Raw genomic sequence first — 17,103 nt, 5'->3', positions numbered from 1 at the left:
ATATCACAGAGGTATTGCTCCAAAAAAGGTCACTGACACGCACGGGTATACCTCTTCCCGTCATGGCAAACTGTCGCGCTGGTCATGTTTGACCATATGTTTGTCAGACGTAGCAACAGTAACTAAGGGGGGCGGGGCTCGGCGAAAGGCTAATTGCCCACTGTTCACAGCTTTGTGTCGTGAAACGTATAATTGTATATTGATTATTGACAAATATAGATTGTTATTGAGGTAATCTCTTGTCCACTCTTTAGGGCAAACCCAAATCGTGTGCAACATGTTTCAGCGTCATCAAGGTAACATAATAAAATCGCAAAGTGATTACCCATTACTATTTATAACATTTAGAGCCCTTGCAGCCTCTTGCACTCAATCACTTACCAGGTGACGTCATTTAAGCCTGTGAGGGTTCAGGGCTTAGAGTTTAGGGTGGACATTGGGATTAGACCAACAAGTGTTTCGTTGTCACCCCCGCCCCCCTCCAAGCCTAGTTCTTGAAATGTGGTGCTCTTTCTGACAGACATGACTTAAGAAATGTCTGGACAGACGTGACTATCTCTGAAATGCAGTTCTAGGCCTACACCCATATATGACCTAATGCCAAATTGAATTTGTGTCCTAATTTTACCCTTGAAAAACACAGCAAACGGTTTAACAAATATATCAGAGCAGTTTAATTAAATCCTCTTAATTAATTACAAACCTATAGTTATATTACATCTCCCGTCGATGCTTGAAGAACAATTGATTGTATTATACAACTGTCCATAACTTTTCTGTGATCAGGTTAAATATCCTGTTAATCAGATTCCTGGTATAATAGATGAATCCCCAATATGTTTATAACTTTCTGTTAATACGTATTTTGCAGGTATATATTTTCAACAACGACCTGGTATCAATTATGAATTAACTTTCCTTTTCATCTTGCCGCATTTTCACCTTGCGTACAGAAATCATCTTAGCACCGACGCTCTAGTTTAGATTAGGTTCAACTTCATTGTCATTTCTCAAGTACAGTACAACGAAATGCAGTTTACATCTAACGACTAGGATACCTGTTGCATCAAGATTTAATGTATTCAAACCTGTTTTGATGCATGCATAGGCTAACTGTGGACTAACTAGCGTTCGTAAATATTGTGTGCGCTGCTATACCATTATTTACGTGGGAGCGCTCTGACAGCAGTCCGAGTCGCTGGACAAACGTGTCTTGCACAATCGGTTAAATATTTAGTATTTCGAGATACATCAAGGCATTAAACATTTTTGAAGATGCGATGCAATAACAGAATGTTTCAGTGTTTATACATCTGATTCCGACATCTTTTCAGAAATATGAATGTCCTATTGGGGATTCTATTACATTACCTTTATTTGATGTTAAACCAGACTAATTATTTACTATTAGTCAATAATTTCACTTGATTTGTGTTCAGTCAAACAAAACAAGAAATACAGAGATATTTCATTCTATGAATATCTGACGAAATTAATATATACATGTGTAATTAATCTCTATGGAGATGTTAGTGCAGCTACACTTAAAACTACATTACAGGCTCAAATCCTATAACAAGTTAATTAATCCACTTGATCTATGTTAGGGAGGTCTCCTTTATAAGTAAAACACATATAAATCATTTCTACTGTAGCATTTTTTAGACATCTGCATATAAAATCATAGCGCATCTCCATGGAGACATGGATACTGCCACAGTTAAAGCTACATTATAGGCACAATTCTTATAAGTACTTAATGAATCTACATGATTTATGTTAAGGAAGGTCTTCTTTATATGTACACCACATTAGAAAAATATTTACTTTAGCATTGCATTTAAAGGAAAATTGCATTTAAAGGTATAGTGCATCTCTACAGTCTAGAGACAATGGATGATGACACACTTAAAGCTACATTACAGGCTCAATTCCCATAATTATTTGATGATTCAACTAGATTTGAGTTACGGTAGGTCTCCTCTATATGTAAATGACATATAGAGAATCTTTACTGTATTAATGTTAAGAAATTTGCATTTAAAGGTATAGTTTATCTCTATTGATACATGGATGCTGTCACACTTAAAGCTACATTACAGGTTCAATTCCCATAATTAACTTATGAGTCCATTTAATTTGAGTTCACGTAGGTCCCCTCAATAAGAACCCTACATAAAGAGCAATTTTACTGTAGCATTTAGGAGAAATTTACATTGAAACCTATAATGCATCTCTCTGGCGACTTGAATGCTGCTACACTTAAAGTTACAGTAAACGCTCAATTCCCATAATTATTTAACAGTTCTACTTGATTTGAGTTAGGGTAGGTCTCCTCTATGTGTACACCTCATATAGAGCAATTTTCCATATTTATAGATATAGTGCATCTCGAGATGTGGATGCTGTCACACTTAAACATACATTACAGACTCATTGCCCGTAATTCTTTAACAGTTCTTATTGATTTGAGTTAAGGTAGGTCCCCTCTATGTGTCCACAACATACAGAGCAATTTAGCTGCAGGATTGTGGAGAAGTTCACATTGAAAGGTATAACGCATCTCTGTGGCGATTCCAATGCTGCTAAATTGGGTAGGACTCTCTGGGACTGTCCTTAAATGGTCTAGATGGCCGGAGTTACTTTGTCACCATTGGAAAAAACGAATCTGATAGGGTGGCTATGACATGCGGAGTTCCACAGGGATCAGTTTTCGGACTCAATCTCTATATGCTACCTCTGGGCCAAATTCTACAGAAGAACAACATTATCTACCATAGCTATGCAGATTATACTTAAATATATATGGCTTTTGAACCATATGACAACAGGTCAATAGACTCACTGTGTCACTGTATAGAGCACATAAATACCTGGAAGAACCAAAATTGTCTACAATTAAACCAAGACAAAACAGAGATTATTGTGCTTGGCAACAAAAACAAAATAACTAATATTAGTAAAGTGCTGGATTCTCAGGCCCAAAAAAACAAGGATCAAGTGTGTAATCTTGGTGTTCTGATAGACTCAGATCTCACATTTAACAGTCATATCAAAACGGTCAAAAATAACAGCATTCTATCTTAAAATTATAGCCAAAATCAAGGGCTTTGGGTCCCAAAAAGACCAACAGAAGCTCACCCATGCTTTTATCTAGCAGGGTTGACTACTGTAATGGCCTCTTAACTGGACTCCCCAAAAAGACTGTAAAACAACAGCAGCTCATTCAGAATGATGCTGCTAGAATGTTAACCAGGACCAAGAGAACCGAGCACATCACTCCGGTTCTTAAATCTTTCCACTGGCTCCCAGGCAGTTACAGAATAGATTTTAAATTGGTGCTTCTAGTTTATGAATCACTGAATGGTTTAGGCCCCAAATAAATTTCAGATACATTGGAAGAATATAAACCAAGCATGGCTCTTAGATCCATGAACACAGGTAAACTAATAGAGCCCAGAGTCCAAACTAAACATGGCCAAGCTGCATTTAGCAGTTAGGCAGCAAACACCTGGAATAAACTACCAGAAGATCTTAGACGTGCCCCAAATGTATCCGTTTTTAAATCCAGGTTAAAAATCCTTCTCTTTTCACATGCCTATGACTGAGCACTTAAACTTAACCACATTGTTTAGCCTTACAGCTTTTATAGCTTCCTATGTTTTATCCAATTTTTATTCTGTTTCTATTTCCTTATTGAATGTTTTCTTATTATGATGTTGTTTTGATGTGTGATTTCTTCATTTGAGTATGTATTTTATATTTCTCTCTTTGATTTAATGTTTTATTATTTTGTGGTTATTCTATTTCTATTTCTCTATGTTTTACCAATCGTTTTTCTGTAATGCAGGTTCTGGTGCTATCAGAGGAATAATCTCTGTGTAAATGTAACAATTTGCCGATAACGGATAATACAAGTTCTTGTGCTGCTGTTTAGACATCGATGTAGGGTATTATCTCACAAAAGGACTGACGAGTTTATCCAAGTGCTGGAGTGTGAGGATTGAGACACCGGGGTGGTTCAGTAAAAAGTTATGGTAACTGTTATTCATTGAGGATAAATATAAAATGCATGTACAGACATGGCATAAATGTCCCCCTGGAGAGAGCCAAGTAAGACATTGATGCAGAGATTATCTCACAAATGGACTGATGGGTTCATCCAAGCGCTGGAGGGTGAGGATTGAGTTAACAGGGTGTTGAAGTTCATGTACAGTCCCCCTGGAGACAGCCAGGTTACAGAATTGTAACAATCTGACTGTTTTAATTCTATTGCATTTTTATATTTTCATTTTCTTTGTAAAGCACATTGAATTGCTTATATGTATGAATTGTGCAATATAAATACACTTGCTTGTTTGCTTGATTGCTTGCTCTGGGTGTTCACCACATATAGAGCAATTTTACTTTAGAGACATTTACATTTAAAGGTATGCATCTCTATTGAGATGTAGATGCTGTCACACTTAAAGATACATGACAGGCTCAATACTCATATTAAGTTAACAATTCTTATTGATTTAAGTTAAGGTTGGTCTCCTCTATGTTGCCATGCATATAAAGAAATTTAACTGTAGAGATTTGGAGAAATACGCACTGAAATGTATAACGCATCTCTATGGCGACACATGCTGCTACACTTAAAGCTGCAGTAAACGGTCAATTCCCATAATTACTCAATGATTCTAATTAATTTGAGTCAAGGTAGGTCCCCTCTATTCGTCCACAAAATATAAAGACACTGTATCATTTTGAGAGACATTTACATTGAAATGTATAATGTGTATCCATGGAAACGTGAATGTTGCTACATTTAAAACTACAGTAAAATCTCAAATCCCATAATTTGTTAATTATTCTAATTGGTTTGACTTAATGTAGGTCCCCTCAGTACACCACATTTTACTGTATCATTGTTGAGAAATCTGCATTTAAAGGTATGGTGCATCTCTACAATATGGAGATGTGGATGCTCTCAAACTTACAGTTCATTACAGGCTCAATTCCCATAATTAATTGATGATTCTACATGATTTTAGTTAAGGTAGGTCCCTTCTTTGTGTACACCACATATAAAGTAATTTTACTGTTGCATTTTGGCGAAATTCACCTTTAAATGTATAATTCATCTCTTTTTCAACTTGAATGCTGCTCCGTTTAAAGCAACAAAACAAGGTAAATATTTAGGCAAAATACATTACATAAATATTAAACTATAAACAATAACATAAACTATTTTCGATCATTAATTTATGTAACTCAGTCAGAAGGTAACAGCTCATAGAAGAACAGTGTGTAGCATTAAACAAATGCGGTGAACTAATCGTCTTCTGGAAATATATTTCCAGGAGACGAAAGGGGCAGAAAATTCAACTGTGGAGGTTAAGCCCCCTCTTGCCCCCTCGTGGCGCCGGGTCTGATTGAGCAAGACACAACACGTCTTTCGACTCAGTATTAATCCCAATGTCCCCCCTAAACCCTAAACCCTGAACCCTCACAGACTTAGCGAGAACGCGCTTCAAAGTCCGTGAGTCTGTGAGTGTGGACATTGGGATTGGGCCTTAGCCTACTTTCAAAGCGCTCCCTCGTAATTAATGGAATAGCCGCGCGCACACTTTTTTACGAACGGCTAGTTTGACCTAGTATTGTCAAGAGTTGGCTAGGTTGGCCGCAGGGATAGACTGCATGCTTCAGACTTTTCTAAATTTGTTCCTATTGTTTTTAGGAGAAATTCTTAGTTGTATTTAAAGAAACAACAATAAACATCTGGTAATGCTTTTTAATGGGTTTTTATTGACATTGAAAGACAACTGCTGTTGAACATCTCTGTAATATAGTAATGCTCTAGTGGTACTGTTTTTTAAAAGCGGACACAACTACACACATAAACTTGTAGAAGGCTTCGTGGGTATAAGCATCGAAAACCCTGGGGCCCAGCTTTGCTGCAATGCACACGGTGATGCACTCGGCCAAGAGCTGTAGAGAGAGGAAGATATGAGCCATATAATTAAAAGGAAACGTCTTCAATTTAGCAGACACCCGTACACAGAACAACTTATAAAAGCAATTACTACGTCAATCAAAACATTTTACCCTGCAGTTATAGGATGCGTTCAAGCGACATTTCTGTTACTGGTTCAACGCTTTAGACTAACCATTTGGCCACCTGACTCCTAAATGTCAGGTGGCCAAATATTTTCTCCTAAATGGCACATGTATATATATTTTTTCATTCCATAGCATGACGCACAGAACAGCCCAGTGGTTTTCTCAATGGTGTGCGAGGTTAGTGCAGGTGATTAACGATTATTAAGCTAATGATATTATCATTGTTTTTGTGTGTATGCCTATTTGTTATCATTTGTTCACAATATATAACGGAATTATATTCACTAAAACACGTCTGCGACCATGTGGTGGTCCTCAAAAGCTTTTGAACGTGGTTTAATGGTCCCAAGCAGTGAAAATGCTGGGAATCACTGGTCGATATCACCAGTAGACTATATGCGACCCCGCCACACCCCCACCCCTAAATCCTTAGGTTCAGTAGCCTATTTATAAGTTGAGTTGCCTTGAAGTTGTCAGGATCCACATGCAGTTTCCCGGAGAGGAGCACACTGAGTGCAGTTAAGGTGTTCTTCATGTTATCTGGGTTCTGCACAGCCATGCCTAGTACCCGCATCAGCGTTATCCCATACATAACCACTTCGGGGTTATCCAAGATGGCAGCTGAGTCGACCAGGTTCCCGAGGCTGCTGAAATACCTCCGAGTCCATGGAAACACGATCAGAAGCCTAAAAAGACAAGTGAAAATAAATTGTATTATCCCATACAAAACATCCAACTCAAATCAATGAAGAATGTATAATAGAGGTCCGAAATACTTCACCTGGCCATGGCTTGGGTTCCCGTCTCATCAGTGTCGATTTTTCCCCACAGGCTTGCTAGAGCATGGCGCTCATCTGCCGTCCATTCGACCATATTTACGATTTAGTTTTTTTTTTGACTCGTACAATAGTTCTCCTATAGGAATCCCCAGCGAATATCAGTTTGGGTTCAATTTATTTATTAGAAGTTGACCCACCTTTCACAAGACGCGACATTTGATTGGTCGGATTGCCTACGTTCTGCTTGACTTGAGTTAAGATCGGATCCTTGCCCAAAAATATTCTGTCAAAAACGTCTGGAGTAAAAAACCATGAGTAACATGAAAATGATCTTATCTGAACCAATTTAAAGGTTTCCTTCAAAATACTTTCAACCAAATGTGTTACCAAGCTTAAGAGGCGTTGCTAGGACCACTGACATTATGACCACTGACAGGTAAAGTCAAAAGTAAATTACACTGATAATCTCCTTATCATGGCTCCTGTCAATTGGTGTGATATATTTGAACATTCCGTCTTCAAAGTTGATGTGTTAGAAGCAGGAAAAAGGATCTAAGAGACTTTGACAAGGACCAAATTGTGATGGCTAGACGACTGGGTCAGAGCATCTCCAAAACTACAGCCCTTGTGGGGTGTTCCCGGTCTGCAGTGGTCAGTACCTATCAAAAGTAGTCCAAGGAAGAAAAGTGGTGAACCAGCAACATGATCATGGGCCGCCACGGCTCATTGATGCACGTGGGGAGCGAAGGCTGGTCCGTGTGGTCCGATTCAACAGACAAGCTACTGTAGCTCAAATTGCTGAAAAAGTTAATGCTGGTACCAGGGACGTCTCTAGGCCCATTTTAAGTGATCAATCTTTTTTTTCTTTACCGGAAGGCAAGAAAGCTAGCTAACTATAGTAGACTAAGACTAAGAACTGTCATTTGTAAATCAAATAAAAAGCAATTATAATGTACCGGTAATTATAATGTAATTCCGGAAGGCAAGAAAGCTAGCTAACTTTCTAGTAGACTAAGACTAAGATCTGTCACTTGTAATACAAATAAAAAGCAATTATAATGTAATTCAACAAAATAGTAAGGTGGCCAATATTTGGAGACGGTGGCCGATAACAGAGGGTTGTATTTTTTAGCTACGTCACTAACCAACTACTGAAAATATTAATTTATCGTACAAGAAGATCCTAGCGACGCCTCTGCTTCATTCCGAGATGAGTGGGCTATGACTAAACCTGTTTTGAAATTATTCAGAACGGTTTAGAGAAATCTCGCACAGAAACAATATGTAGGCGTACTGTAAGTAGATGTTCATTTATTATCAACTATAGTTGACAAAAGTATTTTGGCTAGAACAGCCGTTTTGTGCATTTTGTTGGCATCTGATGGAGGGGATAGAGTGGACTAATTTCATTATTTGGATAGAATTTAAGTAATATTAGATAAGTGTCTAACGCAAACTATGAGACAGGTCTACATTTAGCTAGCCTTGACCAAAAATAATGCCAAGACCACCCAAAACGAGGCTTAGCCCTCCCACCCATGATCTTCTAGTTTCGTCCTGGTACACATGATCTCGGTTGTGAGTTTAGTTTATATGAATGACATTTCCATTTGGCCACATGGGGATAATAGCGAAAGGAAAAAACATGCATGCTATATTGTTTGCAGCTATGGAAAAGAGTTGGATATGTGTCATTATTTTTTAAATGCAGTGTGGCTAGTATATTAGCTGTATGCTGAAACCAGCTAAATGCTGCTTGCAGCTTTAATTTACTTAATTTTTCGAAACATTTTGTCTTTAATTCTTCCACATTTGGTTGTTAATGGATCAACAAAAGAGATGCTGATGAAAAACAAGGTACACAGTTTGGATTTCTATATATGTGTGAAGGGCAAAACGACCTGTGGGTTTTTCTTGACCCTCTTACATGATCGGTAGGCTATATTAAGCCAATTATGTTTTTATCTTATGTGGAGGGCACTTACTTGAAAACAAATATTTTTTGTCTTCAGAGTATGCTGTGGTAAGAATGGAACTATATGGAATATAATGGAGATCCAAGTCTGAGACGGGCAGTTGGGTTATAGTTAAGAAAAACTTTCATAACTTACAGCAAACTCCCCGATTTCCAAAATCGAAATCACAGCTTCTGTTGGAATTTCTGGTAAATCTGGGAATTACACAGAAGGGTGTAATTCATATTGGAACCCAGCTTAAGTTTTTACAGTATGTTTTTGTTAAATTATGATTATGAAAATGATTTCAGTAGTGGGTGTAAAATATTTGGTTGATTGGATTAATTCAGACAAATGTATGCGTTTTAGGTTTATGTAGCTAAGATAAATTAATCAATGTATATGCAAATAAAAGATAATAAAAGAATACCAAAATAAACCTGAAACAGAGCATGCTGGGAACATTTTCATTTTAAACGTATTAGTTTAAACTAATTAGTAGAACTCTGTATACCATAATTCTTTATGGTAATTAGGACCATTTCTCAAATTTTGAGTTACACAAAAATACATTAGGGTTTACAGTGTAGTCACCAATAACATGTTCGACTTTAATGTTAATTAACATGGGTGATAACCAGAGAGAAATACTAAACGTATTTCGTTTTCGTGGCTAATGGTAGGCCTACATTCTATCTTACTAAGTCAATTCTTGGTACCAGGCAATTTTTGGTGAACTTTAAAATAAAGGATTTCAGTGTGTACACTCATGGTCTAAAATGTAGTTTAAACATTAAAGTAGGCTTTTAAGTTTATTTGACGATGGATCCCTTAAAATAATATTAAAAAGACACGGTAATTCATATGACACAGCTAGACAAAATGAAAATGACTAAAACCTCGGTTTTAATTACGTTTATTGTCAAAGTGTCGCCTTTAGAAGGGCATTATGACTTGGATGACAGACAGCTGAACTCCGGTTTAGCGGTACTTCTCCGCCAGGGCCAGAGCAACTAGCTGCAGGAACTTGTCCACGGACAGATGGATATCTGGGGTGAAGTCGTTGGGTAAGTAGGCGGCAACAGCCACAAGCAGGCAGTGGGCCAGGAACTGCGAAGTAAATTAGCATACATTTTGCTGTGTTGCCTACACGTTCACACAGGTAAAAAAAAAAACAGAAAAAAACATTAATATCAAATGGTTTGTGTTCTTTCCTATCCTACCTTGAAGTTGGCGGGATCCACCCTCAGTTTGGTGGCGTGCAGTTCGCTGAGGCTGGACAGGAAAGGCACGAGGTCTTCCATGTGGTTAACACACTCATCGATCTTGTTCATGATGGTGTCGCCGTGTTTCTTTACTTGAGCGGATCCGGGTTTCAGATCAGCCCAGTGGGAGAAGTAGGTCTTGGTCTGGGGGTAGACGACCAGCATCCTGTCATCGACATAAAAATCACGTGAGCCAAAATATACACTGTTGGAGCTTGCTTTCATATATTCACTGACATTGGTCTAGGCTATGTATTCATTTCAAAAAATTACAGGCGGAAATCCCGGTGGACACACGACCCCCAATCCTGGGGGAAACTAAATATATCACTGTAGGCTATGTTAAAAATGTGAATATCAACAGTGTTTCAATGCCTAATCGTTAAGAAGTTTACCTGGAAAACGCCTGTTCTCCAATGTCATCGGATTTAGTTAGGATCTTGGTCCAGATGGACTTCACATTGGCTTTGTCCTTGGCTGAGAGACTCATAGCTGCGTCTTGTTGGTTTATCCACTTAACCGGGGATGCCTCGAAAGAAAAGCTAGTCAAAGTCGAGATGGAGACGCCGTTTTTATCGAAGCACGAAAGACGTCACACCCTGATAACATTTTGACTCCTCCTCTGGGATTGTCTCCAAGGCATGAATAATGTTATTTTATAGGCTACCTTATTTATGGAACTGAGCCAATCCGTGTAATATCCTAAATATGCATGGTCGGCGTAATTTACTCGATAAAGGTTTAAAAACACTGCACGTGTATTTATATTATATTATAATAGCCATAAACTTTTTATAGCGATCCTGTTTTTGTGGTGATCATGTTTGGGGCTAAACGCCCTCTCTCCTTTGGGGCAAAATGCCCCGTGGGTAATTTTCCCCCTGAGAATATATTGGTAAAATATAACAAAATCATAACAAAACAAATACTGAAATATAACAAAAGTTGAAGATATAGCATATTGTAAATCGTTTTTTTGTAGTTAGTTTACTGAGTGTATATTAACATCTAATATAATAGATGATGGCACTGATATTGAATGAATTGCTCAATGTCACTGATTTCATGTTTTTAACATAATACTTTCGCATGGTTAACAAAACATATTTTAAAATAGTAATCAAAAGTTATTTGAATTTTAATAAATGTTATACATAGATTTTTGGATCCTGGAATGTGCAATATCACGTTTAAAATTGTAATCTCACTTAAATACTGATATCAAGATGAATTCTTTCAATAGTATAGATTACATTGATAAAATTATTTTGACACCTAAATATGGAATAAATCTTAATTGGAGGTGAAAACAAACCCAGTGGGGCCTTTACACCATAGGGAGGGGCATTTTGCTCAGAGTGAGGTAAAACGTCCCGTTTATATAGTTTGGCATTTGATTGTGTTGCAATAAAATAGAATCATTCTGCCAAATGTTCTTTTACTAAATATATTTTTCTGACTATAGTCAACATGCTCATATAAAACAAACATTGCTTTTTTGAGTCAGAAAATACAGATTTCCCTTAAGGGGGGCGTTTTCCCCCAGGTTACACTATTGGTCGTGCTCCCACTTAGAACCCCGAGAGAAAAAACCCTGACGCCGTGCCTGACCGCCCGCCCTTTCAGAAATGACGCATAAACAGTTTTAAAGTAGACTATTAAACAATTACCCTATTAGTGTTCACATACTTTCTGGTCCGTAAGGTTTTCGAATTTTTCATGAAACGTGCATGCTGTCCTGACTTCAAAACGTAGCTGGTTCCACCTTTGGGGTGCCAGGACAAATAAGAGAAGCCAAGAGACCAGGTGGCCTGCGGTTGGATAAGTTGCAGGTGTTTGCTGGGGGGGATAAACTATTTTCATATATTCTGGTGGTTATATCCTCCTAATATCCCACGTCATCAAAATCAACCCGTCCCAATAAAGCTAGGTAACACATTTGGTTGAAAGTATTTTGAAGGAAACTTTTGGACTGATTAAATGTTCAGATAAAAGCATTTTCATGTTAGTCATGTTTTCTTTTCTCCAGCCATTTTTGCCAGAATGTTATTTGGCAAGGATCCGATCTTATCTCTAGCCAAGCAGAACGTCAGCAATCCGACCAATCAAATGTCTCCTCTTGTAAAGGGTGGGGCATCTCCTAATGAATAAATTGAACCCAAACTGACATTCGCTGGGTATTCCTATAGAAGAACTATTGTGCGAGTCAAAACCCCTAAATCGCAAATATGGTTGAGTGGACAGCAGCTGAGCGCAAAGCTATAGCAAGCGTTTGGGGAAGTATCAGCGCTGATGAGATTGGACCCCAATCCGTGGCCAGGTGAAGTATTTCCTTGGACCTCTATTATACATTCTTCATTGATTTGAGTTTGATGTTTTATATGGGATAATACCATTTATTTTCCAATGTCTTGTTAGACTTTTGATCGTGTTTCCATGGACTCGGAGGTATTTCAGCAGCTTCGGTAACCTGGCCGACTCAGCTGCCATCTTGGGTAACCCCAAAGTGGCTAACCATGGGAAGACGGTGATGAAGGCACTAGACAAGGCTGTGCAGAACCTGGATAACATCAAGAAAACCTACACCGCACTCAGTGTGACCCATTCCGAGAAACTGCATGTGGATCCTGACAACTTCAAGGCGAGTAACTGGACTTAACTGGGCTAATTTAAGGATTAGAATAAAAATATCTCATATAGGCTACTGTCAGTGGTTCCCAGGATTTTCCCTGCTTGGGGCCATTAAACCAGTCAAAAGCTTTTGAGGACAACAATTCACATGGTCACAGCTTGTTTTAGTGAATATAATATATACACCGTTTATGTGATTAACAAAATCTAACAAATACATATAAAAACAATGATAATATATTTGTAATCGTTCACCACCTGTACTCGCGGACCATTGGTTGAAAACCACTGGTAGGCTATTTTGTGAAATTGAAGACTTCCTATATTTAACTGTATGTTTCCTATCTTCCTCTCTCTACAGCTCTTGTCCGAGTGCATCACCGTGTGCATTGCCGCAAAGCTGGGCCCCACCGTTTTCGATGCTTATACCCATGAAGCCTTCTACAAGTTCATGTGTGTGGTTGTGTCCGCTCTCAGCAAACAGTACCACTAGAGCATTATTATTTTACAGAGATGTGCAACAGCTCCAGAATTAAAGGCTGTTGTCTTTTAATGTCAATTAAAACCCATTAAAAAGCATTACAATACTCGTGTGCGTTAAGTTTGTTTATATACAACAAAAAATATCTCCTAAAACAATGGTATGTAGGTTTGAATGCATGCTTAAGTTTTGATGCAACAGGTTATCCTTGTTACAGAATCGGTACTGAAAGGTGATTTTCCCAAGGCGGCACGATGAGCATCTGTCGTTCTATCCCTCAGCAAAGACAGTTAATCCTAATTGATACCAGGTCGTTGCTGAAAATACATACCGACAAAATTGTTGCAATAAAGTTGGGGATACATTTATTACAGAGGCTACGCACCAGGAACCTGAGTACCATGCAGACTATTTAACATGCAGGCACCTGATCACAGCAAAGATTCTGACAAGTGTTTTGTAGGTTTTTGTCATTAATTTAGAGGATTTTGAATGAATGACAAAATTTCTCTAATATATTTGTTAAATCGTGTGCTGTTTTTCAAGATTAAAATTAGGACTTGCATGACTGGCATTAGGTCATATATGGGTGTAGGCCTATAACAGAATTTTAGAGATAGGCACGTCTGTCCCAAAGGGGGGGGGGGGGGGGGGGGTAATTAGTAAATACAACTGCATCTTTGAAACCATGCGGGGACTGTGAGAACGAACACTCGTCGGCTCTCTTTGGGCGCGTTTCGTAACACAGTCCTAGGCAGTGGCCTCGTTAGGCCTGGGCATCCTCGTCCCTTGATCCAAATCCAATAATATATTTGTACTCCGATTATTTAGCATTACGGCAATGTTGCGAGATTTTACAAAAGTAATAATAATAATACAAAAACGGATCTATTCATCAGTAATTCCGGTCATGCATCAAAGCACTCAAAAAAAGTATATATCATTGCGTTCATTATATCCTGGCGCCCAGCCATGGCAAAATCTTTCTCAACACGTGAAGAAAAAAAATTATATTCAAAAAGTTTTGTTTTGACAACAATTCGTGACTCATCATGTTTTTGTAAATTCCTCAGATATGACAATGCTTTAATAGCCTTCGTAACATATGATTTGGTAGCGCTTTGTAACAATGCAGAAAATCATACAAATTTGGTTGTCACATTTACCTATTCCTCTGAAACCATGTTGGTGCATCAAATATTTACACATTCAACCATAATAAGTTCCCAGAACTCAGTTGCCTTAATATTTTTAAGTTAACAAATATTTGCAGAACTTATTTGTTTAGGGTTAGTAAAGTATTTATATTTTGATGCTACTTAAATTACTGAAAATGCACACACATTTTCAGTTTATACAACTTAAACAGGGTTTCATATTTGAGTTGTATTTGCTTGAAGGAACTGTGTAATATACTAAACTACACCTACAATAGAATTTCCCAATATGCACTGCCCTTTCAAGTGAACTCTAGAGTTACCACACATGACTGTATTTGTTAACGACAGAGACATTTTTATATGGAATATTTTATCAACATAAAATAATGTGAAATAAATAGAATGGTTATGTATCACTAAAGTAATCACTTGTATTACCAACTGGGCTTTAATTGATAAATCATTTAACCAGGTAATTTGAGACCTTAAACAATGTTTTAAGAAACTGTCATTGTCACACCTGTTTATACATATCATAAATATGTACTATTATCTTTGTTAGAGTTTCAGCAGTTCACTGGTGAAACTAATGTTTCTGTTCTGGTTCATTATTAGGGGCCTGTGCCCAGACGCGGCTCAACAGCACTATTCTTTTTTATTATTATAATACTTCAAGATGGTTCTGCAGAGGGCTGCCTCTGTTAGCTGTTGCACCCTTTTTTGTCTTATCTTGTGTGTTAAATCAGTGTTCTGTGACAATTCTGGAATCCTTTTGTAGCACCTCTGGTCCTAACCTGATTGGGTAGATGAGACACTTACATCACTCTAGGTCCTATAGGAGAATATACTTGGAATAGATGACTCACGAAGGGAGTAAGTGTTGGGTTAACGGTTGACAATTTTAATGCTTGTCACCGTGAATCAACATAGACATTCACAGACAATACTGTATGTAGACCAAAATAAAATAGAGCTCTTAACAAAAAGAATGAGGTCCCTTTTTGAGTTGGGTGTTCCAACTCTATGGCTTCTCAGTATCGAGGAGGAAATGTTCAACCTCCAAGAAAGAGTTCAGTCTTGGAGAAAATATCCGGATGTATGTGTTCAATGTCAAGTTCTAACACTACTACCCGGGTAGGTTAGTGTGTTTCTTATCTGTGTCAGAATGAATGAATCTGCAAATCCAAGTGCTTTGTGGCAGGTCTTTATGGCTCGCCACACCATATCCAATACCGTCCACAGATCTGCTGGGCAAGGCTCGCCATCCTTCAGTTCATCAGTATTTCTGGTACACAACAAAAAACCAACCTGCACAAATAGTGCAGACTTCTAAGTTATCTGATTCTACTCTGACTAAATCAACTTCTTAATCAAAACAAGTATAGACTTATATGAAATGAATTGTCATGTATCACAACAATTAATATTTTAATTACAAATAATGAATTACTTATCAATAATTACCATATGTCACCTTAATTCAGTAAAAAATGAATTTTCTCTTTTTATACCTTTTTAATATTTTTAACATGAAAAGTGAATTTAATTATTCCTTCACCATTGCATTTTAACAACAAGAATGAGTTAAATCACATTTAAAGTGGATGCATTCTGCTAATCAAGGTTTAGCGGCAACAAAATAAGTGAAATACTCCTATAAGGTTTCACCACTATGTCCGTATTGCTTTGATAACTATAACTAGCAATTAGCTTGACGACTAGCTTAACGTTTAGCACAGTTTATCACGATCTACTAGCAATAAGGATTAGCAGCATCGTAGCTAACAATTCGAGATAGCTTTAGCAATCTATTTTACACACTAAACAATGGCACAATTAACACCAAAGTACAGGAACACATTTAGAAGACATTCACATGACTGTTTGGTTTTATGGCAAAAGTATCGGAACTTAAACAGCATTTATCATTGATTTTCTCCTCACTGTGGCTAGCAACCAACCTATTATCATGTGCCATGTGCGGCTACTCACCGAAGTTCAAAGACATTTATAACTCGACAGGAATTGTATCCAGTAGATTTACAGCTCGCAATTTAATAAAAGAGCAACTTATCAACACCAAAACGATTTAATATGTCTGGATTAATCAATGTTTTGGAACTGTTTATGGCGTTTTATACCAGGAAATGCTCAGTTCACCAGTAACTGCGCATCTGCTATCCGCTCATTTTGGTGTTGCATTCAAAAGTGACCCCCCCCCCACACTACAAAAATGGGACTTCAGGTACCGCTCACTGCTTATAGGCTCTGTGCACAAGCATATGGACAAACTTCCGCTTTAGCCAGAAGTCGGCATATCAGTTTCCGGTTTATTCAAGGCGATCACCCGCGTCACCCAAAATTTCAGTTTTTACTAGATGTCTCCAAGACCTGCCTAAAATAAGCATTAGTGATGTCCATCGAATTGTTGATGCCTGGTCCCCTGCTCCAACAAGCAAGCGGAACAAGGGATTCAAACTCTACGTATCGAATTATCTGCACAACTACAAGGGTAAGTAGTTTACTGTGGTGTGCCGGCCGGCTTACGGCTAAACTAGTTAGCGACGTGTTCCTTTTTAGTGTAGTATTAGGCAGGACAATAGAACTCATAAAAATTCACCCTAGCCTCAAAAACGGCAAAAGAACACTGGCTGAGCTGGAATGCTAGCACGTCCCCATAGCAAGTGAATTGAAACGAACATTCATTCACCTTTTCTAAACTGA

At 37.9% G+C, this 17,103-nt stretch overlaps 3 protein-coding genes across 3 annotated transcripts; 1 reads left to right on the top strand and 2 right to left on the bottom strand.

Annotated features, from left to right (window-relative positions):
- Window positions 1-5,779: 5,779 nt before the first annotated feature.
- On the bottom strand, window positions 5,780-7,099 carry LOC114840326 (hemoglobin subunit beta-4-like). Its single transcript, XM_029123353.2, has 3 exons — window positions 6,890-7,099; window positions 6,572-6,794; window positions 5,780-5,976 (listed from the first exon to the last, which is right to left on the bottom strand). Exons 1-3 carry the CDS (start codon window positions 6,979-6,981, stop codon window positions 5,845-5,847), a joined length of 447 nt encoding a protein of 148 aa, XP_028979186.2. The 5' UTR covers window positions 6,982-7,099; the 3' UTR covers window positions 5,780-5,844.
- Window positions 7,100-9,742: 2,643 nt separating this feature from the next.
- Window positions 9,743-10,659, bottom strand: LOC114840327 (hemoglobin subunit alpha-4). Its single transcript, XM_029123354.2, has 3 exons — window positions 10,503-10,659; window positions 10,066-10,273; window positions 9,743-9,952 (listed from the first exon to the last, which is right to left on the bottom strand). The coding sequence occupies exons 1-3, from the start codon at window positions 10,595-10,597 to the stop codon at window positions 9,824-9,826; spliced, it is 432 nt and encodes a 143-aa protein (XP_028979187.2). The 5' UTR covers window positions 10,598-10,659; the 3' UTR covers window positions 9,743-9,823.
- Window positions 10,660-12,282: 1,623 nt separating this feature from the next.
- Window positions 12,283-13,326, top strand: LOC105010112 (hemoglobin subunit beta). Its single transcript, NM_001304110.1, is given in 3 exon segments — window positions 12,283-12,427; window positions 12,526-12,748; window positions 13,100-13,326. Coding segments are annotated over 3 exon segments (447 nt in total). The 5' UTR covers window positions 12,283-12,335; the 3' UTR covers window positions 13,232-13,326.
- Window positions 13,327-17,103: the final 3,777 nt, after the last annotated feature.

The sequence above is a fragment of the Esox lucius genome, chromosome 11 (genome assembly GCF_011004845.1).
Source record: "Esox lucius isolate fEsoLuc1 chromosome 11, fEsoLuc1.pri, whole genome shotgun sequence".
Taxonomy (NCBI): Eukaryota; Metazoa; Chordata; class Actinopteri; order Esociformes; family Esocidae; genus Esox; species Esox lucius.
The sequence above is the reverse complement of the archived record's forward strand: the minus strand, read 5'-3'. Positions and strand labels throughout refer to the sequence as shown.